The sequence below is a fragment of the Leptidea sinapis genome, chromosome 13 (genome assembly GCF_905404315.1).
Source record: "Leptidea sinapis chromosome 13, ilLepSina1.1, whole genome shotgun sequence".
Lineage (NCBI taxonomy): Eukaryota > Metazoa > Arthropoda > Insecta > Lepidoptera > Pieridae > Leptidea > Leptidea sinapis.
This window is the reverse complement of record NC_066277.1, coordinates 14,645,913-14,671,758: the sequence shown is the minus strand read 5'-3', so window position 1 is coordinate 14,671,758 and position 25,846 is coordinate 14,645,913. Positions and strand designations below refer to the sequence as shown.

Here is a 25,846-nt window from a genome sequence, read left to right as displayed (position 1 = left end):
CGGCTCGTTTCTAGTTCACTAGAGATAACATAGATGGCGCTTTTGTGAAAACTCATTATAAGAGAAGTTAATATTCAATAGTCATTTGATTTTAATAATAATTATTCATTTATTAATCAAAGCAATAAGTGTACTTATAGCATCATCATCATCATCACTGGACTGTCCTTCTAGCAAAACCAGCTCATGCATAGCCAGGGTCGTTAGTAGAACCTCTCCATCATTACTGACATCGCTTTCCAAAATTACATCATTAATCAAATTGGACAAGTTAATATCGTCCATAGTTTTGTCATCCACGATGTCCTCCGGCTCTATGTCGGTTCGTCGGAATTTTTTTCGTATGTCAAAACCGGAATTAAGTAGCTTCTTCTTCGCTAGTTCGATGAATGTTGGCGATTGGAGCGTCTCGCGAAGCCATGATTTGATTTTGTTTTTCTTTTCTTCAACACGGGCTTTGAACCTGTTGGAACAATTGATGGGAAAATATTTGTAGGAAAATTATTCGAGTAAGGCTAGGGTTACTATGGATGCGAGTTCTGACGAAAATTTGTTCTGACGAGTACGTCCGAACAAGGCGTTTACACTGTGCGCGCTTTCTGTTATTCTGATAGTCAGTTCGTTTCTGCCGTCCAGCGAAGATGAACGAATTTGATGAATTTGATTTTCTTGAAAGTCCATTATTTAAATTATTATTGTTAAATGTTGGAAAGACAGAGCATGTCAACGAGTTATTTTCTATAAGAAAAGACAAAGGATAGTTCAAAATGTAGAGTGTTGAGTTCTGTAGCAACTTTCTCCCACTTTTGCCGAGAAATATATCTGTTGTGATAATTTTTGTCTCTCATATCCCACAAACACCTGTTCTCGTACACGAGACTGATCAATTTATCGTTATCCATGGTGGAAACCAAATCATTCGAAATTCGCAGACGCAGGTCGTGCGAAAAAATCAAATTCGTTTGAACGCTCGAGTGGTTCTGACGACGTCGTGCATATTCTGACGCGTGCATCGTTGCCAGTGTAAACACTGTCATTGGATACCAGGCGTTTGTTTCTTCTGACGAATCCGTCAGAACTCGTTAGGACAAATTTTCGTCAGAACTCGCATCCATAGTAACCCTAGCCTAAACTTGCTTTTCAGCGTGTTAAGAAAACACGCGTACAGTCAACAACAAAATTTTAGTACTGCCCCAAAAGTCAACATTCATAAAAGTTATTTCTTTTTTTTTTATTGATATCTTGAGAGTTCTTTTAAATGTTAATAAAATCACTACAAATTCTGAAACAGCCACGGAGGAGCTAAGCTAAGGAGGTAATATTAGCGTGGCTGTCTGCTTACGATCTGTCAATCAAAATCAGTAACGATTAACGGTTATCCTTTTCTATCTTAGATCATTTATATACGTCTTGACTCTAGATAGACTGTGACAGCTGTGAAAACGTAGAAAAAAATTGAGGTTGACAGTTGGACTCTACTTTGAACAATTCACGCACACTAACACAAAGTGTTATACAAATCGCAAGGGTAAGACGTAGCTTGTCACGTAAACTAAACTAATATTCCTGGCCTGTTTTCATCAGTTGTCTAAGAGACTATATAGACGTATAAATTAACTAAGTAGTCTATCTTGCTGTTAGAGATGCTCTTCTCTCTCAAAAAGCGTTTGACGATATGAGATGCGTCTATACGATAGTGTATTGTAAGTATATGATCCACACAATCCAGATACGCTGTTGTTCCTCTTCTGTAGTATTTAAGAATAGAATGGACTTCCTTACATCAGTGTTTTGATATAACATTGGTAATGGGTATCTTTTAAAAAAAAGGGTACACCTTCCTCAATTCGGCCATTTTCTTTCACTTCCGGTACTGTTGCAAGAGGATAACTTAACGTCAGATGGATAGAACGATAGTTTCAAAGTCTAATTCATATAATCTTATTCAATGAGGCTTAAACTAAACGCGTTTGGATGGTCACTATAAATATATCTTTTAAATTACTGAATCTACCATATGATCGGAAAAAAAAGAGCTTGTGAGACGAGTACAAGAAAATCAACGGCCACTCTTTTCAATCAAAATATGGAGTATTTTACAATGGCTGTAATAAACAAAACAAATTAGTTTGAAAGATGCTGCATCTAATATATGAGTCGTGTTTAGATAATATCAAACATTTCATAAAAAGTAATAAAGAAAGAATCTGCCATAGTCTGCTAAAAGTAGAGATCGTGAGAAGAACATACAAGCAACTCAACAGCAACTCTTTTCAATCAAATAGAGTATTTTACAATGGTTGTAATATACATAACATATTAGTTAAGTAAAAAAATTAGTACAATAAAATCCAACATTTTGTCCTAAAGAATAGTTTGTCATCCCCCTTAAAAAATAAAAGTAACAGTAAACATTACTTCTGCAACTCTTTTTCTCTTTGTCTTGCTTTTTTAATTTTCGCCTGCAACTCTGGCACGTCGCTTGCTTCGTTATTGGTGACTGTCAACTCCACCCATGGGGTAATCTGTGGAACTCTACTGTAGACACCTGTGGGGAAGAGGAATAATAAAATCCTTTAAAGTCAAATTTAAATATAATCTAATGTATAAAATTCTCATGTCGCGGTGTTTGTAGTTAAACTCCTTGGAAACGGCTTGACCGATTCTCATGAAATTTTGAGTGCATATTGGGTAGGTCTGAGAATCGGACAACATCTATTTTTCATCCCCCTAAATGTTAAGGGTGGTCCACGCCAAATTTTTTTGACATTTTTTTTTAAATTTGAGTCAGCATTAAAAAATACATTCAATCTCAAATTTTCACCCATCTACGATCAACAGTTACTTTCGTATCGCGATTTTAATATTGGCAATACAACGTTTGCTGGGTCAGCTAGTAAGTATATAAAATTCCCGTGTCCCGGTGTTTGTTACCAAACCCCTCCGAAACGGCTGAACCGATTTGTATGAAATTTTATGTGGATATCGGGTAGGTCTGATAATCGGCCAACATAAAATTTTCATACCCCTAAATGATAAGGGTCACCCCACCCATAAATTTGATTTTTTTATTTTTTATGTTTTTTTATGATTCAGTATTAAAAAATACACACACCTTCAAATTATCACCCGTCTACGATCAACACCTATTTTTGTATCGAGATTTTAATATTATTCTATTCCATCCACAGATACGCAATAGAGTTGCAAGATGGCAATCGAATACAATAATTGTAGTACGATATATTTGGTAGGTCTGAGAATCGGTTGCATCTATTTTTTATACCCCAAAAATTTCAATTTTTTTTTTATTACTTCATATGGCAATACAATGTTTGCTGAGTCAGTTAGTTTTATATGAAAAGCCACGAAACACTCATAATTCGTCAATACATTTAATTTCTAATTTATATAACTAAATTTTTTTGAATTTAATGTTTTTGAAATGTCACTTTTAGAATTTAGTGTTTCGCGAGCATGACAGAGCCTGTCTCGCAAACTCCATTAGTTATTCTTAGGTAATTAATACGTCTAGAACTGAAGCTATATTTTCAGCAAAGGCCTCATCCAAGGGGGGTTGGCAATCGCAGAAGACGTTGTTGCTTCTCAGAAAGTTATCCTCTGTTGTTTGAATCCCGTAGTGGCCTCTTACGACACCCACGGGAGGAGATGGGGTTGTGCTATTCTGGTGCGACACCATACCCACATTCACCACGCACATGTTATGCACACTAAGGTAATAAACATGGCCTATTGTCATGCGTTCCATAATAGCAAGAGGCTCTATCTAGATGTATAAATTATCTAAACAAATACTAATCAAAGTGTGTTTTTATCATACTAGGCTGCATCCAGCTTGCGTTGCAATGTAAGTTAAAATAAAAAATATTTATAATAATATATAGATTTTTTGCGTCAGTACCCGTCGCCCGCGTCGCGAAAACACTATGAAAGTTTTATCAGAATCTTTTCAATGGTTTTGAAATGAAATGAAATGAAATAAAATAAAATGAAATGAAATGATTTATCTGTATGAATCGTGGTAATATAGTTGTTAACAATTAATTTGTGTACAGCACAATTCGCCAATATATCGGCATACAAATATTTGATTGTCAATATTGGAATTTTTATATTTATACATTTGGAACGCATACGTAATCAAAATATAAATACAAATTTTTATTTATAACGAATGAAACAGAGAATCATATTAAATTTATACATTATGTATAACTATTTACTTTATCGGTACCTAATTTCATTTTTCTAAAGATACATTTTATAAGATCTTAAAGATAGATAAATATTTTAAAGTTTTATTTCATAACATTACTAATATTTAATTGAAATTAAATTACAAAGGAAATCACTGGTTGGGTCTGCATAGAGTATCCTAGTGAGCCTTCCAGAGGAATTTAATGCACTAAAAACGCCTCTTAAAAGAAAAACTAATAAATAATGAATAAATACAATAAATGATCACAAAGTATCTCTTCCTTTTTTACTCTTCAAACCACTCTCAAATTTCACTGTTTATCAAACAAAGAGATGGCGCAAAACACTCATTTCCACCGCATTTCTTTTGATCCCATTCTTAAAGAAATGCATAATTAAAATCTCAACTGTAGCCGTAATAACACAGTAAATATTGTGAGCTTTACAAAGCTCCAGCTTTTGGCGATCATTTAATTAAAGTGAACGCAGAAGTTGTCGGAATATCACAATAGTATATTAAAAAACTCTTTGTGAGCGCGCGAGCTCAAAATTGTTCGATACTTGAAAAAATTTACAAATGCCTAGAGATGAAAAGAAGAAGAAGAAATATATGAAAAAAGCTAAATAAAAAGGGATGAAGTGCCTTAAATAGAAATTCTTATTCTTACCAACGCCCCAATACCCATCCATATGTAAATATACATATAAAATCCTCGTGTCGCGGTGTTCGTAGTTAAACTCCTCCGAAACGGCTTGAGCGAATCTCATGAAATTTTGTGTGCATATTGGGTAGGTCTGAGAATCGAAAAACATCTATCTTTCATTCCCCTAAATGTTAAGGGTAGTCCACCCCAATTTTTATTTTTAATTTCTTTGACATTTTTTCTTATTGTTTGATTATGATACAACATTAAAAAATACATACAACCCTAAATTTTCACCCATCTACGATCAACACCTATCTTTGTATCGAGATTTACAGATACGCAATAGAGTTGCAAGATGGCAATCGAATATAATGATTATTGTAGTATGATAAATTTTATGTACGATATATTTGGTAGTTCTGAGAATCGGTCGTCATCTATTTTTTATACCCCAATTTCTTTTTTACTTTTTATGGCAATACAACATTTTCTGGGTCAGCTAGTAAATATATATTTATGATTTAAATTCTAAAAGTATATATAACTTTATCTACAATACGTAGGTCACACTAAAAGTTTTCCGTAACTTAAAACTACAACATGTTATAACCAAAATACACTGGCCTTCAAAAGTAAGTATCACACTTTTCAAATTAATTTTTTTTCTTAACTATAGAAGGTAGAGATTTAAGATTAAAAACGTTTTGTTGCAAATTTTATAGGCTTTAATTCTTAGAAACTAAAATTATACATTAGTAACATTTTTAACTTAAAAAAGATAAAACAATGAAAATAGACATTTTTAGTTTAGTGTAAAAAAATTCAACTAAAATGTATTTACATGTTATTTAATTTTTAATAACTGGTATTGTCTCCTCGAGCTCTGATTACAGCTTCGAGCCGGTTTGGCATACCGAACACTAGGTTTCGGAGCCGATGTTGGGGAATATTCTCCCATTCTTCTACCAGGGCCTGCTTTAGTGCTCTGAGGGTAGTAGGTGGTGGTCTGCGATTTCTGACTAGCCTCCCTAGCTCATCCCAGGCGCGTTCAATCGGGTTGAGATCAGGACTTCTTGATGGCCAAGCCATCACGCTGATACCGACCTCCTGAATATACTCTTGTACGATATGAGCCGTGTGTGGCCGGGCATTATCATGCATCAGCATCGATCCATCATCCATATTTGCTAAATACGGCCCTGCATACTCATTGAGAATCTCTTGAGCATATCTTTGCCCAGTGAGGGTGCCATTTCCTATGGCTACTAGCTCTGTGCGACCTTCTGAAGATATGCCAGCCCATACATGTACACTGCCTCCACCGTATTGGACTCTTTCTGATATGCAGGCTTGAAGGTATCGCTCACCAGGTCGCCTGTAAACACTTCGCCTTCCATCAGAAGTGTAAAGGGAGAATCGAGACTCATCTGCAAACAAAATTCTTGACCATTCTTCTTCATCCCACTGCATGTGTTCACGGGCGTATCGCAGTCTCGCTACTCGATGCTGTCTCTCGAGTTTTGGGCCACTCGCTGGTCTTCGGGGTTTCAAATTTGCTTCAGCAAGTCTTCTTCTCACTGTACTGTCACTAATGTAGTCCCTCCGGGTCTGAAGAAGCTGTTGCTGGACTTCAACTGCATTTTGGTGGCGATTTCTTAACACAGTGGAAATAATATAACGATCTTCTCGGGCACTGGTACACCTGTGTCTGCCATTACAAGGTCTCCTCAGATGGTGTCCAGTCTCTTCGTACCTTCGCTTTACCTTCTGGACCGTTCGTACCGTCACACCCACCATTTGCAGTGCGACGCATACTGATGCGTAGTTCCAGAAAAGCCATGATCCTAGCACATTCTTCAACTGAAAGAGGCATGATAAATAAAAATGTTATGTGCTTTTTAGCATAAATTTTTTAAAACAAGACCCATCGATCTTGAAAAAAATTTGAAACAGAAAGAAAAATGTGAATGGTAAAATTGTAATTCGGAAACGTCCACTTTGAAAAAGGAATGGTTTTGTTTTTGAAGTTTTTTTCCAGCCAATCTTAAAAGAAGGTTACCGACTATAAAGTTTTTATGTAGAAAATTAAATTCTCTTTGGAGTCCTTTTTATTTCGAAAGCATATCTTGTGAACTTAAAACGTTATCCCAATTTTAAAAGTGTAATACTTACTTTTGAAGGCCAGTGTATTATGTTGCTTTTCAAAATACTCTTCTTTACATTTAAAACATTTTTTTTCATGCGATTGAACCATTTTTTAAAACAGGAGGACCACAGATCTGAAGGCATGTTTTCTACGTGCTGATTGAACGCTATCACTGGCTAATCGGAATTGGTAAAAGTGAAACCTCCCATCGAATCTTTGATTTTGGGGAAAATACAGAAATCACAGGGTGCTAGGTCGTCGGGGCTATGTGCAGGATGGGTGACAACTTGTACTTTTTCGGAAGCAATAAATGACTTAGTTTTGTTGGGCGTGTGTGAAGAAGCGTTGTCATGATGTAGGAGAACGCGGCTTTTTGGTCGTCTTTTGCGAACGTTTTTTTAACATCCTGGGTAAACAAATGGTAGAATACCACTCGTCATTAACACTCTTTTGATCTTCAAGTGGAATTGTACAGATGGGACCCGTAGCTGAACACGTCTACCAACGTTTCTTGACTGCCTCACTTTTGTTGGCCTGTTCTCATTTTCAAACTCCCATTCAAAAGATTGCTGTTTTTTTCGGGTTTCTCTACCTTTAATAACCTTATGTTGAAAAAGCGGCGTGAAAACTAGACAATTTGTTTTATTTAAAGTGACACCCTCACTTCTGGGATTAATTAAATTAAATTTGTAACCACAACTTATGAACGATGCGGGATTCGACCCCGCGACCCCTCAGGTTACGTAAATATAATTTAATTAATCCCAGTAGTGAGAGATTCACGACGTAACTTCGACATGAGAAGGAGCCAGAGTGTCGATGCAAATCGCATCCCACACTAGCTCCCTTTCCCGTGCCTAAGCCCGCAGGGTAATTCCATCAGGACGCTATTCAGTTGGTGTTGTGTCCGCTGCTTCGACTGTCGAAGACAGCACGGGCAAAGTGAGTCATACATCTTTGTGCCGTTTGATGTGGAGAAACTTTTCCCGTGGGGCCCAGAGGCGCGGAGAATGTTCAAAGTACTATCTACACGCCTCAATAGGGCAACTGGAAACCCAAGCGCTGGCAGCTATTTTAATCAACGGATCAGCCTTACTTTCCAACGCGGTAATGCTGCCAGTATTCTTGGTACGCTTCCACGTAATCATAGTATTAATTTTAATATCCGGACGACCGAGCCTTGCTCGGATTTTTAAGAATGTACAAAACTTGAACAAAAAAAAACTAATAGGACTTCTGGATTCGAACCGGGGTCTTTAAATAAGTAATATTTTAATATTTACTATTTACTTAACAACGCCATCTGCTGTTGTGTCGTTAAAGCAATTGGTTGCTCATAAAAAATAGTATTATTATTCGCCAATAGATGTCAGGAAGAGTCATATTTTTCAGTTGAGACTACTCAAACGCCTCCTTTTTGTTATTTTTCTTCCAAGTTTATGTTTAAGTTGATTATCGATAAAACACGAATAAAATGACATTTTCTAAAAATGATTCCTAGCTAGATCGATTTATCGCCCCCGAAACCCCCTATATACTAAATTTTATGAAAATCGTTGGAGCCGATTCCGAGATTCCAATTATATATATATATATATATATATATATATATGCAAGAATTGCTCATTTAAAGATATAAGATGTAGTCATAGTATTGATAGTTATAAGATTTGCTTTAAATATACATCAGAAGAAAGAATAAATTATACGTATTTATTTTAAAGATTTTATATATCCCTTAATTGTGATTGTTTATTGATTGTCAAGATCGCACTTGATTTGTTTTTTTTTATGTGTTCATTCCAGTTAACACACAGAGATTAATTTATAATAGGACTTAAAATAAAAAGAATTTAATAAATGGTTCCGTTTTATCTTTGTTGAGCGAACGGGACAGTTTCGCCTCGATTTCAATTTCGCAATGTTATTTCAGGCATTTTTATACAAGGTCTGCTGAGAAAAATTGGAATTGTTTGAATTTGAAAATTGGTTGATCGTTTATAATGCTGTCACGAGGTTCAACTGTTTATGACTATTCCATATTATCAAGAAACAAAGAATTTTAAGGACACACTAAACATACTGGAAAAAAAATGTATTGATGTAAGAAATATATTGACGTAAAGCCTAAAATCTCTTCTATATAATGTGTCATATCTCTCGTTTACACCAAGAAACATGTCAAAAACTTGTTTTATACAAAACTTGTAGAATACTTGTCAAAACCTTGTTATTTGTTTTAAACATGTATTAAGTATAAAATACAATTTTGCGTTCACATATAGGTCTGAGACATGTATGATCCAGTCTGATACAAGTAGTAGGGATTCGCCGGTTCTGGCTCACAGTAGTAGGGATTCGCCGGTTCTGGCTCCTCGATTCTGGCTCACTTGCTCGTGATGCCTACTAAAAAAAAAAAAAAAGAAGTTTGGTGTCAAACTGGGGGTTTTGATGTATTTCCGAGCGATTGCGCTGATCCGTTTTTCGATATCTCTTATAGTTTCAAAGTTAGCATTTTAAATTAAACAGATCCATAATCATTAATAATCACTGGTCATTTAGCTAATGATTGGTGAGCGACTCAATGTCTAAATTTCCATGAACGTGATACAGGTAATTTACTAATTACCTCTATCACATTCGTTACTACGATTAAAAAGACAGTTTCTGTATTTATTATTTATTTTTAAAACATGATTTAAATAAAGTATATAATAAAACATCATTGCAGATTGTATCATTTTCAAAATATTTGATGAAATCATTCAAACTCTTCTTATTAAACTTAAAGTATAGATACATTATGCAGTACTCGCCACACACTGCGGTATATTCATTCTGTACTCTTGCAGTATTGTAGTTATACATTCTGCAATTCCTTTGTAAAAACATCAGCTGGAATCCCTGAGGTGGACGACCATATGAATCGAAGTATTGTCCAATACCCTGCTCATCAATGTGTATTGCAACCCAGTGAGTGCCTGGCTTATTATCACTATCTAAATTGCTGACAATATAACAGGGCGTTACAACATATATCGGCAATCGGTTTGCCGCATAAACATTATTTTTAATACTGGGATCGATTTTGTTCAAATAATTCTGTATCTCGATTGTATTCATATTAGTTGAGAACAGGGTCTTGTCAGTTGCGAGGATTGAATAGTTATGTGGATCATAATAACATAAGCACTCAATAAATAAGGCTTTAATGTATCTTATTCATGTATTTAAAACTTATATGGTTACAATAAAACAAAATATCATTACAAGCGATTCAAATATAAATCTATGAACATTTGATGAAATTATATTTTCATCAATTTTATTATAATATAAAAGCTGATTGAAAACGAACTTTGTACCTACATACTTACGTAGTCATTAGTACAATCTGGAAATGTTGACTCCATTAAACTATCAATAATTGAACTTATCATTTAAGTGCCATTATGTTTCACCATAATAAAACAAAATATCATTTTATATACATATTTTTATTATATAAATTTATAAGGTAATCTAGTATTTAATCAACATAAAAAATACACAAGGATACAAACGATTCAAACATTAATTATTATATTCTAACTGCTGTAATCTACAGAAATATTACGATTTTTATCAATTTCAATAACATTATCGAATTCCGCATAAACAATACAGTTAATTGTTTGTGTAAGAGCTGATTCAAAACGAACTTCTAATCTTACACTACCATGTTTTATAAGATTCCAATGACTTGAAGAATTTGCTGATAAATCGGGTGTTAAGTCGAAGGCTAGCAAGCAAAACCCTTTGGCATATTGCTCTCTTGATACTCCATTGCCTTCATTTAGGAAATGTATACCTGTTCCTGAGAATAACGTATGATAGACCGTAGTAAAAATATTACTGTCAAACGATGGCTGTAAGGCTTTTGAAGGTATCTGTTGTCCATCTATGTATAAACAAAATGTATTAATATCATAATTTTCGAAATTGAATGGGTTTTTTGTGAGACTACCATTAAAGGATGCATTATTCACAAAACCGACTATACACCTTTTGGGTATTTGACCAAGGAATATGTTATCAAGGGTTTTCCCCTGAATGCCTGATGGTATAGTTAAAACTTTGACTTCTGCTCGCGTGATTGGATATTTTGCTGTGGTAGATGATAAAACTTTTTGATGTGCAAGTAGCACAGTTGGGTTGATTCGTGCTCTTCGAATAATAAGAGTTGCATCTGTAATAGACACTTTAAATTTATGGTCAGTTGATGAAGCCATGAGATTGAAATTTTCTCTAGAACGAACTAACTTTACGCACATGTCAACGCCATTAATCAAAAATTTTTCTTGGTTGAATAAATCTCCATGTAAATGTCCTATCATTTCTATTTCTTTGCTTTCACTAGCCAATTCTTGTCTTTTAATAAATCCTTTATTTTGTTCATCAGTTGCATCCATTTTTCCAGCTGTATCTTCATACCATAGACCACAAGTGAGATGAGATTCTTTTGCAGCAGGTGCATAATTCAATAGAGTTTCAATATAAGCTCGATATGCATATGTATTATTCGGTGGCGATACAAGTTTTTGATTTAAATATACATCAAGTTGACTGAAAAGTGTATGTAACCAATTATTAACTGGGGCCACAACTGTCGGTACTGTCAGTTTTGTATAATCTTGATTCAAAACTTTAGCTTTTATATGGAGTAAAGTATGGGATAAATCCACATAGTCATCACCTGCCCCAGGTACTTGAAATTCTATTGGCCCATCATCAGCAAGTGATGAAATGGGCTTATAATGAATCCATAGTCCACTTTCAATGCTAGTTTGAGTTGATGGTAATGCAAATAAATCCAATTCGGACTTAATGCATTCACAAGACTGACTATGTAAAAATGACATATTTAATCAGTAAATATATCTTTGATTTGTTTTTGATTCAATTTTAATTTCTTAATAGCTTTCGCTTTCGCAGTCAATGATGGAATGATCGCAGAACGACGTTTTCGTTTTGTTATATACCCAGATCCAAACATGTTGATATTATCTATTTTAGCATCAGCTTTTCGTTTCAAATTTGAGCTGACTTCTTTTAGACGAGTTTTTATTGAATCTTCCATGGGGCGTGCATTAACCATATCTGATAATATACCTACACCGGTACTTAATGCTTCTTTACCAATAGTTTGAACACCACTAGACAGTAGTGGTAAAATAGATCTAAACAGCCCCCCAAGAAAACTTCCGATTCCATGACCTCTTTGATACGGTGCTCCTTTATAAATAACTCCAATACCCGATCCGGCCTGGTGAGTATAATAGTGTTCATATGGACATGAAATATTATCACGTTTGTCGTACATTATAATTTTTGAAAGTGGAGTTTAATGCACACTGTTCCAAATTGGAATGGTATCTTTTGACCGGTGCTTGTTCTTATATCTATTTCAATTGTATCAAATTCTCTACGCATCACAGGTAGGTAATGGGGAGGAGAGAAAACGTGCATTTTGTACGCTCCATATATGTATTTTGAGGGATCCAATGGTATTATTCGTAAAAGGGGTGTCATAACATCTCCAACGATTTGAGGCTCCACTATGTCACAATAAACAAATAATTGAGAGGGTAAACCCAAATGCAAATTAGCTGGACACTTTCCAAAATTTTTTTCAACGAGATTCCTGTTTGGTTCGAACCCTAGTTGAAGACATAATTTAGGTGATAGAGTTACAGATTTTATGGATTCATCCGTTATCGTAGCAACTACAATCCTTGAAACCTCATCGCACTTAAATTTAATTTTTTCTCGAGTGTTATTCAGTGCTATCAAAATATGATTTATGTTATCGTAATTTGTGGCTGGAATATGTGTCTTGTAATAAACATATGACGGTTTACTTTCATTGGGTACTTGCATCAACTTTGTTATATAAATAATGTTTTCATGTTCTTGAACGGTGAACATAGTGCATGGGTACTGAAATTCTACTACTCCAACCCTCCATTCACCTTCTAGTATTGTTGGTTTTGGCAGTTTCGTAGAAAATAATGTTGTTGTATTATCAGGAAAATAATCCATAGAACTATTGCTTAGTAAAGTTAAATAAAAACTATCTTTATTCATATTTTTTTCAAAGTAGAAGCTAATATCCAGCTATTAAATTTATTTGGATAACCTCTCCACTTCACCAACAATTCTTTTCTGTTACCGGTATATCGAGAGCGTATTATTTTATCTATTTTGTATTTAGTAGTGGGGTCGAATATGATTTTTTGTAACTCTTTTTCATAAAAAGTACCAACTATCTCTTCGCCTTCTAAATCCTTTAAAGTAAATACTACAAACGGAGATCGGTGTATTATGGTAGATACGATGAATATTTCGTCACTCCAATTTGATTCATATCCTTTTTGGAAAATATGTTTATGTTTTGTTATTCTAACATAATCTCCAACGTGAATTCTTGGATTCACCATACTAATTGATGTTTTTATCTTACTTTCTCTATCATATAAATTTTGCCATACACTCATTATATTTGTATTATTAACATCACATGGACACATTTTTATACTAGAATGAAAACTATGATTATATGAATGCACTAGATCTTGTAAAACATCAATGTATTTATGAGTATTTTTGTGTGTAAAATAGCGCCACATTTTCGTTTTAAGAGTTCTCTGAAATCTTTCGACAATACTTGCTTTAATATCTGGATTATTGGTTGTATAATAATTTATGTTTTTTAATTTAAAATATTTTTGTACATATTTGGAAACAAATTCAGTTCCTTTGTCAGACTGTATATGTGTAGGTGTAGTATTAGCTTCAGCAAAAATACTTTCAAAGCATTCCTTAACTGTTTCAGAGTTTTTCTTTTTCATTGCTCGAACATACGCATATTTACTAAAGACATCAATAACACAAAGTATGTATTTGAAACCATCATTATATTCAGAATAAGATCTCATATCACTTAAATCGGCCTGCCATAACTCATTAATATTAGACAAAATATATCTGTTACGAGAAAATTTTCTTTGAACAGGTTTATGTAATGTATATGTTTCTTGTGATTGTAACCACTTTAAGACACTATTTCTGTCCATTTTACCCTTCATTGCTTTTGACAATTTATCAATAGTGCTGTAGCCAGCAGGATGTGATGCATCATAATAAATTTTATTTATTTCTAATATGGGGTCCATTTTTCCCAGTCCGATCTTTTTTTTAGTTTCCCTGTGTACTTATTACTTGTTGGTGTAGAAAATTCTTCGTCAGGTACTGATTTAGATTCAACCTCTTTTAATTGCAAATGGTTTATAAAATCAACTCGCTTTGGGTTCCCGATATAAGTGAGTGGTACTTTTATTTCCTTCAAAGTTGTTGCGAATTTTTCCCAACCTATAGGTTCACTTTTCTGAAGAGCTCTCAAGGTATCACTCACCAAGTCCACAATATTACTCCCAGGTATTTTTTCATTATCTATAATCACGGTACCAGATTCATCCCAGCTTATTTTATTTTTATTCAAGGAAATCAAATTTAGTAAAAGTTCACCTTTTTTAGCATATGTTTTCGGTATTAGTTTCAGTATTTCAGAGCTCGTGTATATTTCCCCAATATTTTTGTTAACCTCCACTGATGTTTGAGTAGGAACTACATTTATTTTATTCACATCATGATTTATATAATCAGTATCGATTTCATTATGACCTTGATTAAAACCAATATATGAATCATTATCATTTATAAGTGGTATGTGGTATGGTTGTCGATCCTCTTTGACGAAGTTTAGATATCTTTGAAGGGTTTGCAAATATAAAATACATTTCTTTCGATCTTCTATGTCACTGCTTAAGATATTTTGCATATCAGTATCTAATCGAGATCTTGGCGTATCATTTTCTTTGTGTTGTTTTAACTTCTCCAATAATGATGGTTCAATAAGTAACATTTTTTTAGCATTATCCATTTTCTTAAATAAATGAATTAATCAATCCACTTAGAATAGAACCCAATATTATCGGTAGAAATGAACCTCCTTTTTGTACAATTATATTTTTTCTAATTTTATTCGTACCTTTTCTTACCAATTTTCGAAGAATATTTTTATATTTCTTTAATTTAGATTTTTCTTTCTCGGCCAATTCAACGTTACCCCGCAGTACGTTATGAATACATTCACAAATGTAATTTATTTCTGTTTTGTTACATGATTTTAATAAAGCTTTTTGATATTTTGGCTTCAGTTTATGTAGAGCAATTAACAAATCTTTATGCGTCTTTAAACGTCTATGCATCATTTATAAATGATCGAAATTTCTTGATTCTTACCATATTTAAACGCTTTTGTGGGTACATAAACAGTGCAATATCCATCGGATGGAAATATCTTTGTCTTAACGCGACACAATTCATTTGTTTCTTGTTTCAAATCAATCATTAAATAACCATGAGCTTCATTGGTAGCATCTCTGTAAGAATCTTCCAAATATTTCGGATTTTCAGGGAATACTTGACGAGATAAGTATCGAATTTGGGTTTTATCTCGAGGATTTTTGAAATATATTATATAACTTGAGTTGAGTGATATATCTCTTTGTCCTTTACCTTGATGAAACAAATTTTGAGATAAATAAAACACACTTAAGTTTCTATGATGACTTCCTTTCGTGAATATATCAACAATACGACCATCTGATTCCCTCATCAGGTCATCAATTATTACAAGTTGAGGATTTTTTCCGTCAAACATAGATAAATCAGGTAAACCTTGAAGATAATTAATGTGGTTGAGATTATATAAAGGCTGCATTTCATCAAAGCACCAGGTGATTTGGGTAAAATTTGCATCACAGATATCATTCAAAAATTTTATAAAATTATTTACGAAAACTGATTTTCCACATCCACTTGGACCAGCAACTATTGCAGTGAATGGATGATTGAAATGATGCATTATCTACTACGTCTATGTGTGTTAAGGTTTAGTATAGTAATGAAACAATCTGTTATTAAACCACCATTTATTTAAACAGAAAAATCTATAATTGAAACAATACACAGTACATCATGTTTTACTCCGCAACTTATACATCTAAATACAATAATCTCTCATTTGGTTTTTTAAAACTATAATAATTTATTCTTAAAATTTAATATAATATTTATTCTATTTTATGATGACCCCAAGCTAAGGTATCAATATTATTTGGTAAAATGTACCGTTTGGTATCATTAAATGACAGACTAGATTTATTTATTCTTTGAGTAAAAATATTATGCTTTATTGACTTAAATCTAAGCATTGAACAATATTCGTTCTTATTTTCAAATAAGCAAGTCTTATAATTTTCCATTTTCATATTCTTAGTAACACTTTTATTAACCCCCTTAGCTTTAGCTGTGAATTTTCCCTCAACATCTAATGCATACATTTTAGATCTAAGTCCTACAAATTCATTAAATATGTTACCATTGTTTTCATCTTTAAAGTAGCCTAACTTCTTTTTATTGAGTTTTGGATAGCCAAATATATTTTTTTCTGTATAGTCCGAGGTATCGAAACGCAAATGTAAATCAGGTTTTATATCTCTGTAAAAATCATCTGTAAAAATTTGATATATTAAACTATCAGTATCTGTGTACAATAATTTTAATTTGTTTTGAAACTTTTTAAACATATAGTTATAGTGAAAGTCGTACATTAGAGTTTTAGAAATATCCAATATACAAAATCCCAAATAAATAGGTTTATTATGGAACAATTTCGTCTTTCGTAATTGAACTGCAACCAAATTTTCATTAAAAATAGATAAACTATGGAATTCTGGCTTAGCAATTAAATCTTGTGCGCCTAGAATTTTACCCTGATTTTCCCAATGACTCAATAATTTTACATTTACTCTTTTTTCGATATTTTCCATTGTTTTTCCAAACACTGAGTTATTCATTAATTTATAAAAATCTTTTTCGAAATCAGATGTGGCTAGTTTACGCATGCTTGTATTTAAATCTATATAATATTGTAACCATGCGCATTGTTTGAATTTTAAAATTCTATGAATTTTTTGTAATTTTAAACCCATTGTCAGACATTGCTTTAAATTTCTGTAGTGAATCACATATTTAATTTTATTACGAAGGTTTGGAACTAATTTTATGTCTTTTGTATTACCAATACATATATTCTCGGGACATAAGGGTAGGTCAGAATGTAAATCATGCAGTTCAATAGGATATTCTAGATCTACTTCCAAAATAAAACCATATTCATAATCATCAGGGACATCAAAATTAGTTGTGACATCTACCCACTCAAAACCTCCTGTAGGAAGGAATTGAGACATGGCCCATCCGTAAAGGTTATTAGCATCAAGATAAGTTAAAAATGAGTTTGGTGTGTCTTTATCATATTCTCGCATATATTTGTTATTAGCTTTGGCATAACGATTGCTACATTGAGATACACCTCCTCGAATGCCCGATCTAATAAAAGCTATTTGTTCAAAGTCTTGAAGTAATTCTAATTTAATTTTTGTGCATTTTAACATAGCATCCCAACTTAACCCAGGTGCTGTATAATAATGAGCTGGATCTAGACCATATGTTTGCAAACATAAGGCTCGGAAATTTTCAAACACATCTGTTAAAAGTAAAACATCGGTTTTAAGATATAAATCAGAATAATCTGACATATTTTGACAATGAAAGTGTTGCCAAACATCCTTGGCATGTTCATAATCTTCATCGGAAATATGTGTGTCGGTTAATGTATTGTAAAATTTATCGCGACTAGGGAGTGCTGAAAGTTTTAAGGAATCATGTGATGACATAAATTCATATGGATAAATTCCTTTTTTTCTAAGACGTAAAAAATCATTATTATTTGGAAAATTATATTTTAATGTTTGAAATTGTTCTTCCTTCAAATTTTGAACAAGTTTGTCTAAACTACAAGGTAAAAATTTAAACGAATCAACGAATCTCAATTGAATTTTATGATTATTTAATTTTATCGTTTTTGTGAAAGAAATGTACTTTTCTTTCGTTTGTGGAATAATATCAATTTCCCCTTCAATAGAATTTAATGCATGAACAATAAAATGAGAGTCATATTGACTAAGATTGTGTAAAAAAACTGGAATGTGATAGGGGATTCTAAACTTTGTCTTACATACTTCGTGTGCAACTCCTCTAAAATTTCCTGTATGCGAGTCAAAGTATAATGCACATTCACCATTTAAATTAGATTGACATATAAAGCAGTCTTTACATTGTGAAATAATTTCATTATCATTGGAAGTCAAAGGTTTTGGACTTATGACAAAATAATTTTTTGTGCAAATCACTTCTAAATCTTTATACAACTGATTCATAAAGACATGAGTACAATGAGGACCACTATATGTTTCATATTTTGATAAACTATCATCATATGAACATTTAATATAGTACCCAAAACTATAAACTTCGTGTTTGTGAACATTAGTTGTATAAGGTTTTGATGGATCGTTAAAGCATGTCTGAATTGGATTAAGGAAAGCTTCAAAATCCGCGTACATAACAAAGGGTATTTGTAACATCTTATTAAATTTATCAAATTTTAAGACATTGTTTGAAATTGGTTGTTCAAACCAATCTTTTAAAGTTTTTTCTGTATTAGGCAATTCCACTTTAATATGACAACAATCATTCAATTGATGAGCTGATAACTTATCATTTGTTGAGAAGTGTAAAAGACAACCGTCACAGATGTAGATTGCATGTTCATGGTTTGAAATTTGACCACTTACTAAACGCGATAGGTTTTTAATGTAGCAAAAATGATTAATTGTTCCGTGCGAAATAAATAATAAATTAATATGAACAATTTTCCGTGATTTTGTTAAATACAATGGACCAACTAATTCATGTACTTTCTTTTTACAATTGTATTCAAGACCAAAAACATTTACACTTAAATTATTTAACCTTTCTACTTTCTGTATATCTGTCATTTTAACAGGAAACGTAACTCCGTCAAAATTTAATTTATTTGAATATTTACTGTAAGATGAAACTCTCTGAGAGTTCTTAGTAACTGGATATAATGCAGAAAGCAAAGCCCATTTAAAGCATAAATCATCCGAGTTTTGTACATTTATAACACTTTTTTTTAATTTGATTTCTTTAGGTAATTCAATATATGATTTTCCACGTAATGGATTGAATTTGTTTATATTCATGTCTAATGCATTTATTTTCTTAAGACTCCAACCACTATCTTTTTTCTCAAATGTGCTAATTTTAGTCATCAACATATCACATAAGGACGAAAAGAAAAAATTTAAATCCTCACCCTGCATTATAGTATAACTACATGTTTGAAATTCAAATTCATTAGAAATATTTTTTGTTTCTTGAACAAAATTAGCGTGCAGAATAAAATTAACTTTAAAAATTGTAAGCAATCGAACAGATTCCTCAAATAGTGAAATAATTTCATTTTTAATAGAATTCAAAAACATTTCTGGTGTTTCGAATGTTTGTAATTGGTTGGATTTACTCTTAATTTTATATGAGATAATTCTATTACCAAAAGCCGATTCGTGTACTGTGACATTTTTTAAAGTACTATGTAATTGCATTACGTTATTCTTATGGAGGTTACTTCTAAGATGATTTGCATAATATCTTTTCCGTATTAAGATTTGACATAAAGAACAGTTCACCATTTCATCGTTCACACTGGTGAGCCCCGATGATGTGGATGGTTTCCCTTGTCGTCCTCTCTTTGTACTTGTATCATTGTCTTCACTGCCTTGTAATACTGCACTTCTTCTCTTAAAACCTCCTCCACTTTGTAGAACAGGTTGACTACAACATAAGTGAATGATATTAGCCACATTTCATCAATAATATAATACTAAATAATTTACAAAGAAAATAACTCACTTGATCATTTTTTCAACCTCATTACATACAAAGCAGAGTTCCATATCGTTATGTTTAATTTTCCAAATGATGAGAATATAATAATATTATTTGTATAAGAGAATAAATAAACTAATAACTAAACTGAACTAATATTTATGTATTTCTTCATAGCTACCTACTTATTGTTAAAATTATATTTCTTATAATTTTCTGTTTCTAAAATTTTCTTCGTAACATTGTATAAAATCTTTTTTATGTCCTTATAACTTTCATTATTGTCGATTGTATAATATTTTAATCTATAATCAGCGTATTTCCATTGTTCTTGTGCAGGCGTGTTTTTTATTTTATTGAGATCATAGATTTCTATTTTAACCAAATGTGATGCATTTCTTCCGTCATCTGCATTAGTTGTAATGTAAATACTTCCATTCTCATGTGCTCTGGATATTGATGATGATATTTTCTTTTGTTTTGTTTTTTTCACTTCGAATAATGCATCTATATTTTCATTTGAGCTGGCCCTCTTCAAGGATTTAAGTTGAGGAACTTTTAATGAATCCTGACTATCTTCAGATAATGGATAGTAAAATGTTTTATATGTAGTTTCTGCCATTGTTGGGGTGAATGCATTCTACAACAACAATAAGACTGCTTTAGAATAGTATTATACATACATATCTTAATATAACAAATGATATTACTTTTTAATTTCAAAGTGAATAATAGATAAAACTTACCTCCATTGCAGCAAATCACTCAACAATTACACAACACACAAAATATATAATAATTTGACTGAATACGCCACTTCAATGATTATTTTTCTGAACAGTTCTAGCATTTTATACTAAAATATCGTAAAAGTAAATTTGTTTATGATTAGTACTGGTTTTTAAATATTGTGGTGAAACATAATGGCACTTAAATGATAAGTTCAATTATTGATAGTTTAATGGAGTCAACATTTCCAGATTGTACTAATGACTACGTAAGTATGTAGGTACAAAGTTCGTTTTCAATCAGCTTTTATATTATAATAAAATTGATGAAAATATAATTTCATCAAATGTTCATAGATTTATATTTGAATCGCTTGTAATGATATTTTGTTTTATTGTAACCATATAAGTTTTAAATACATGAATAAGATACATTAAAGCCTTATTTATTGAGTGCTTATGTTATTATGATCCACATAACTATTCAATCCTCGCAACTGACAAGACCCTGTTCTCAACTAATATGAATACAATCGAGATACAGAATTATTTGAACAAAATCGATCCCAGTATTAAAAATAATGTTTATGCGGCAAACCGATTGCCGATATATGTTGTAACGCCCTGTTATATTGTCAGCAATTTAGATAGTGATAATAAGCCAGGCACTCACTGGGTTGCAATACACATTGATGAGCAGGGTATTGGACAATACTTCGATTCATATGGTCGTCCACCTCAGGGATTCCAGCTGATGTTTTTACAAAGGAATTGCAGAATGTATAACTACAATACTGCAAGAGTACAGAATGAATATACCGCAGTGTGTGGCGAGTACTGCATAATGTATCTATACTTTAAGTTTAATAAGAAGAGTTTGAATGATTTCATCAAATATTTTGAAAATGATACAATCTGCAATGATGTTTTATTATATACTTTATTTAAATCATGTTTTAAAAATAAATAATAAATACAGAAACTGTCTTTTTAATCGTAGTAACGAATGTGATAGAGGTAATTAGTAAATTACCTGTATCACGTTCATGGAAATTTAGACATTGAGTCGCTCACCAATCATTAGCTAAATGACCAGTGATTATTAATGATTATGGATCTGTTTAATTTAAAATGCTAACTTTGAAACTATAAGAGATATCGAAAAACGGATCAGCGCAATCGCTCGGAAATACATCAAAACCCCCAGTTTGACACCAAACTTTTTTTTTTTTTTTTTAGTAGGCATCACGAGCAAGTGAGCCAGAATCGAGGAGCCAGAACCGGCGAATCCCTACTACTGTGAGCCAGAACCGGCGAATCCCTACTACTGATACATTGTCAGCGTTCACTCCAACATAAAGCATACATCTTATAACAAGTATTTTTAATTATATATTATGTATAATACATATTTAAAACAAGTTTTATACTCTATCCATGCTAGTTGGATAATGCTTTAAACATTTACCAGACAAACCGCATTTTTTTTAAAAGATGACAATAAAAAGATAAATGTAGTGGTCAAATCAACTGTAGTAGCAATATTTATCTTGGCTTACATTAAGATACTCTTTCAATACTTTTATTATAGTTTCGCAAGTATCAGTAATGCATTGACTACTTTTGCCTTTTATATCCGATGCAAATACAATATAGATGAATATTAATCACCAATAGCTAGAAATCTCAAACAAACAGCCAACAATAAAAAGCACCTACACCTTCCCTAAGGCCGGCAACGCTCCTGTGATTCCTCGAATGTGTACGGCGATGATCACGTATCACCAGGTGACCCGTAGGCTCGTTTGTCCTCATTTTGCATAAAAAATAATAATTGCTCTGCTGGAGTGATTGTATCTCGATAATGTGAATTCTGCAGAAATGTATGTTGCAACTTTTTGAAGCCAATTCTCCAAATTCACTGGTCCCATTCTAACAAAATTTCTGAATCCACTTCTGTCTTCTATTCTTAAAGCATTCAATAAGGAACGATAGGCCCCTTCTAGGTGTCGTCTCCTCAAAAATGATCGCGACCAGTACCTACTTGCGTGGTTTTCTTGAATTTCATTAATTTTTTATTATGTACAAGTATACTGCACTCATGAAGCAAAGTTACGCAGTACCTTCACTTTCTATTGTCGGTACTACTAGTCAATTGAACAGCAATATTCATCAACTACTGAACTGACATGTCAAACAAGTTTAGCTACAAGCCTACAACAAGTATAAAACATGAGATCATATACATGTACACCACGTATGTGACAAACAATTTCATCAGACAAGTTTCATACAAATTTTGTCTACGACAAATCTTATGTTTTTGTATTTTGAAAACATTGCACACAACTTGTATTTGAAATTTGCATGAAACTTGTCAAATACATGTATAAAACCTTCGTGTAAACGAGGGGTTAGAATAATATAATAATATGTACTAAAATATTGCCAGCGCTAACTTTACGGAACTTTAACATTGTAATTATTATGAGGGGTACTTAGGATATATATTTTATTAATTATTTATTCAAACAAAACAAATCTTATAACTATATTTACAATACTATGACTACATAAAATTAAAACTATCGTTTCGTGGAAGCGTATCTAAAATACTGGCAGCATTTCCGCGTTGGATAGCTAGGCTCATCCGTTGACCGAGATATCTGCCAACGCTTCCAGTTGCCCTATTATTTTTATTTTAATGCCGATATTTCGAACCAATTGCATGAATCGTGTTCGCGGCGGAACTCTCAGTCAGTTCCCCTAATTGGATAATATATATGTATGGTTGAGTTACCGTAATAATTACAAATAATATGTCCACAAATAAACGCAGGTAGTAGGTACCACTAAGAAATTTCGGCGAACATTCGTTCGCATTAGCCTTTAAATATGGTAAAAATCATTCCTGATATGACAAAAATGCTCTAAGATTCGTTTTCACTTATTATATTATATCTAGACATTACGTTAGCGACACAGAACAACATAAAGTACAGATATAATATCAACACAAGTTAAAACGTCATATAGTCATAAAATATCACGACTTGTACCTAACGGTAATGAAACTGCATGCCGTACTGACGGAACAGGACGAGCGCGAGGGGGTGAATGGGGTATGGGAGGGGTTTTCATGTTCCAGCGAGGTCCAGGGATTATGAGACCGTGTATCACAACTCGTCACGTTTAGCACACAAGTCCCAATTTTATAAACTGCTGGGCAAACTCGTATGCCCTGTGCTGTTCCTGGCTACTACCTATACCACTGGCAGGATTTCTTTATTGATACTCTTTCATTAGTAAAGTTTTAATTAATATTTTTGGAGTGAAAAGTAGTTCATAGTAGATCCGGTAGATGGAGCCAGAAACTGAGAGTTGAACTGACATACGAAGATTTAGTGTCGATGCGTCACTCGAACGGTTGGCTCAGTTGGTAAGAGCGGATGGAAAGAAGCCGAGCGGCGCGGTTTTGAGTCCCGCATCATCAATGGATTATGGTACGAATTAAACTTGTAATTTTCTTTTGATCACACTTGGAACATTAAACGAGACATGAATTATTCTGAAAGTAGATGATAAAGTATACCTGGAGATTGAGGGTCACCGCACTGCTTGCCGCCGAAAGACACGATGCCCAGGAGAACTCCGTCACGAACTGCTGGACCTCCAGAGTCATGCTGGAGATAAATACAAATAGGTTATAAAATAATAATCCCTGCTAATATTTTAAATGTGAATGTAAGTTTGTTAGTTACGCTGTGTTACCAGTGGGAGGCTACTTTGCATAGGAAGCCGGCTAGAACATGGGTACCACAACAGCGCCTATTTCTGCCGTGAAGCAGTAATGTGTAAACATTACTGTGTTTCGGTCTGAAGGGCGCCGTAGCTAGTAAAATTACTGGGCAAATGCGACTTAACATCTTATGTCTGAAGGTGACGAGCGCAATTGTAGTGCCGCTCAGAATTTTTGGGTTATTCAAGAATCCTGAGCGGCACTGTATTGTAATGGGTAGGGCGTACCATCAGCTGAACGTCCTGCTCGTGGCGTCCCTTGTTTTCACTAAAAAAAACGCTCTCTGGCCTAAACCACTGAACCGATTTTGATGAAATTTATTACAGAAATAGACAAGAGCTTGGCAAAGGACATAGGCTACCTTTTATAGCGAATAAATGGCTTGGCGGAGTTGAAATATCGGGTGGAAGTTTATATGGAAATTCGTCATTATCAAGAATAACACCATGAATATAAGTTTTGTTCTAGCTTTTTTAAAATTTAGACCAGTGTGGGGTGAAATTGGGGGATAAAAGTTCTATAGTTTCTAACTATAGAACTTTTATGCTTATAAAAATGTATTTACCACAGCAGTTTGTTGTGTATTATTTGCAAAGTGAGTATATTAAAAAATAAAAAATTCTGCCCAAAGTAACTATTGCATGCGCACGAAGTCGCGGGTAATGGCCTAGTATATAATAATAATATTGACACACTTTTTACACAAATTATCTTGCCCCAAATTAAGCATATATAGCCTGTGTTATGGGTGGCAAGACAACGATATATATTCAATACAATATACTTACTTATACATACATAAATACATATAAACATCCATGACTCGGAAACAAACATCCATATTCATCATATTAATGCTTGCACCTACCAGGTTTCGAACCCGGGACCTCTAGCTTAGTAGGTAGGAACGCTAACCACTTGGCTATAAAGTATAATAAAAAATATACATATATTATAAAAAAGCCTTTTACTCAGATTAATTAATAAACCTATATCATACCAACTAATACTATTTATGTTAAAACTGAGTAATGAATATTATAAAACGAAATCCGCCGCCGCGTCTGTTTGTCTATCTGTTCGCGATGAACTCAAAAACTGCTGAACCAATGCTATCTTCACCATTGGATAGTTTGGTTCTCGAGGAAGGTTTTAGCATATAATTTGCTAAGTATTTGCTAACATTTTTGTATATATAAACGATAATTGTTAGAGATGTCGGAAAAACAAAAGCTGTCTGGGAGCTTTCAATGAAAACGCTGTCTAAACCCTTTAAGTCCGTTATGGCATTGTCTATCTCTTGAGGTTGACATACATATGCGGTTGACATATCCATCTAATACATAAAAAATAGTTACTATAATGCTGTGATGTAAAAGCGGTTAAC

The 25,846-nt window shown here is 33.1% G+C and overlaps 1 protein-coding gene across 1 annotated transcript; it reads right to left on the bottom strand.

Moving 5' to 3' along the window:
* On the bottom strand, nucleotides 1-25,795 carry LOC126967498 (uncharacterized). Its single transcript, XM_050811985.1, has 4 exons — nucleotides 25,775-25,795; nucleotides 24,253-24,343; nucleotides 2,419-2,548; nucleotides 1-463 (listed from the first exon to the last, which is right to left on the bottom strand). Exons 1-4 carry the CDS (start codon nucleotides 25,793-25,795, stop codon nucleotides 106-108), a joined length of 600 nt encoding a protein of 199 aa, XP_050667942.1. The 3' UTR covers nucleotides 1-105.
* Nucleotides 25,796-25,846: the final 51 nt, after the last annotated feature.

Excerpts from the sequence above, each read along its gene's own strand:
- LOC126967498 (XM_050811985.1), bottom strand. The coding sequence starts at position 25,795 with ATGGATATGTCAACCGCATAT. Across the intron at positions 24,344-25,774 it reads TGGATATGTCAACCGCATAT|CATGACTCTGGAGGTCCAGC; the intron begins GTATGTCAACCT and ends ATTTATCTCCAG. Across the intron at positions 2,549-24,252 it reads CGGTGACCCTCAATCTCCAG|GTGTCTACAGTAGAGTTCCA; the intron begins GTATACTTTATC and ends TCTTCCCCACAG.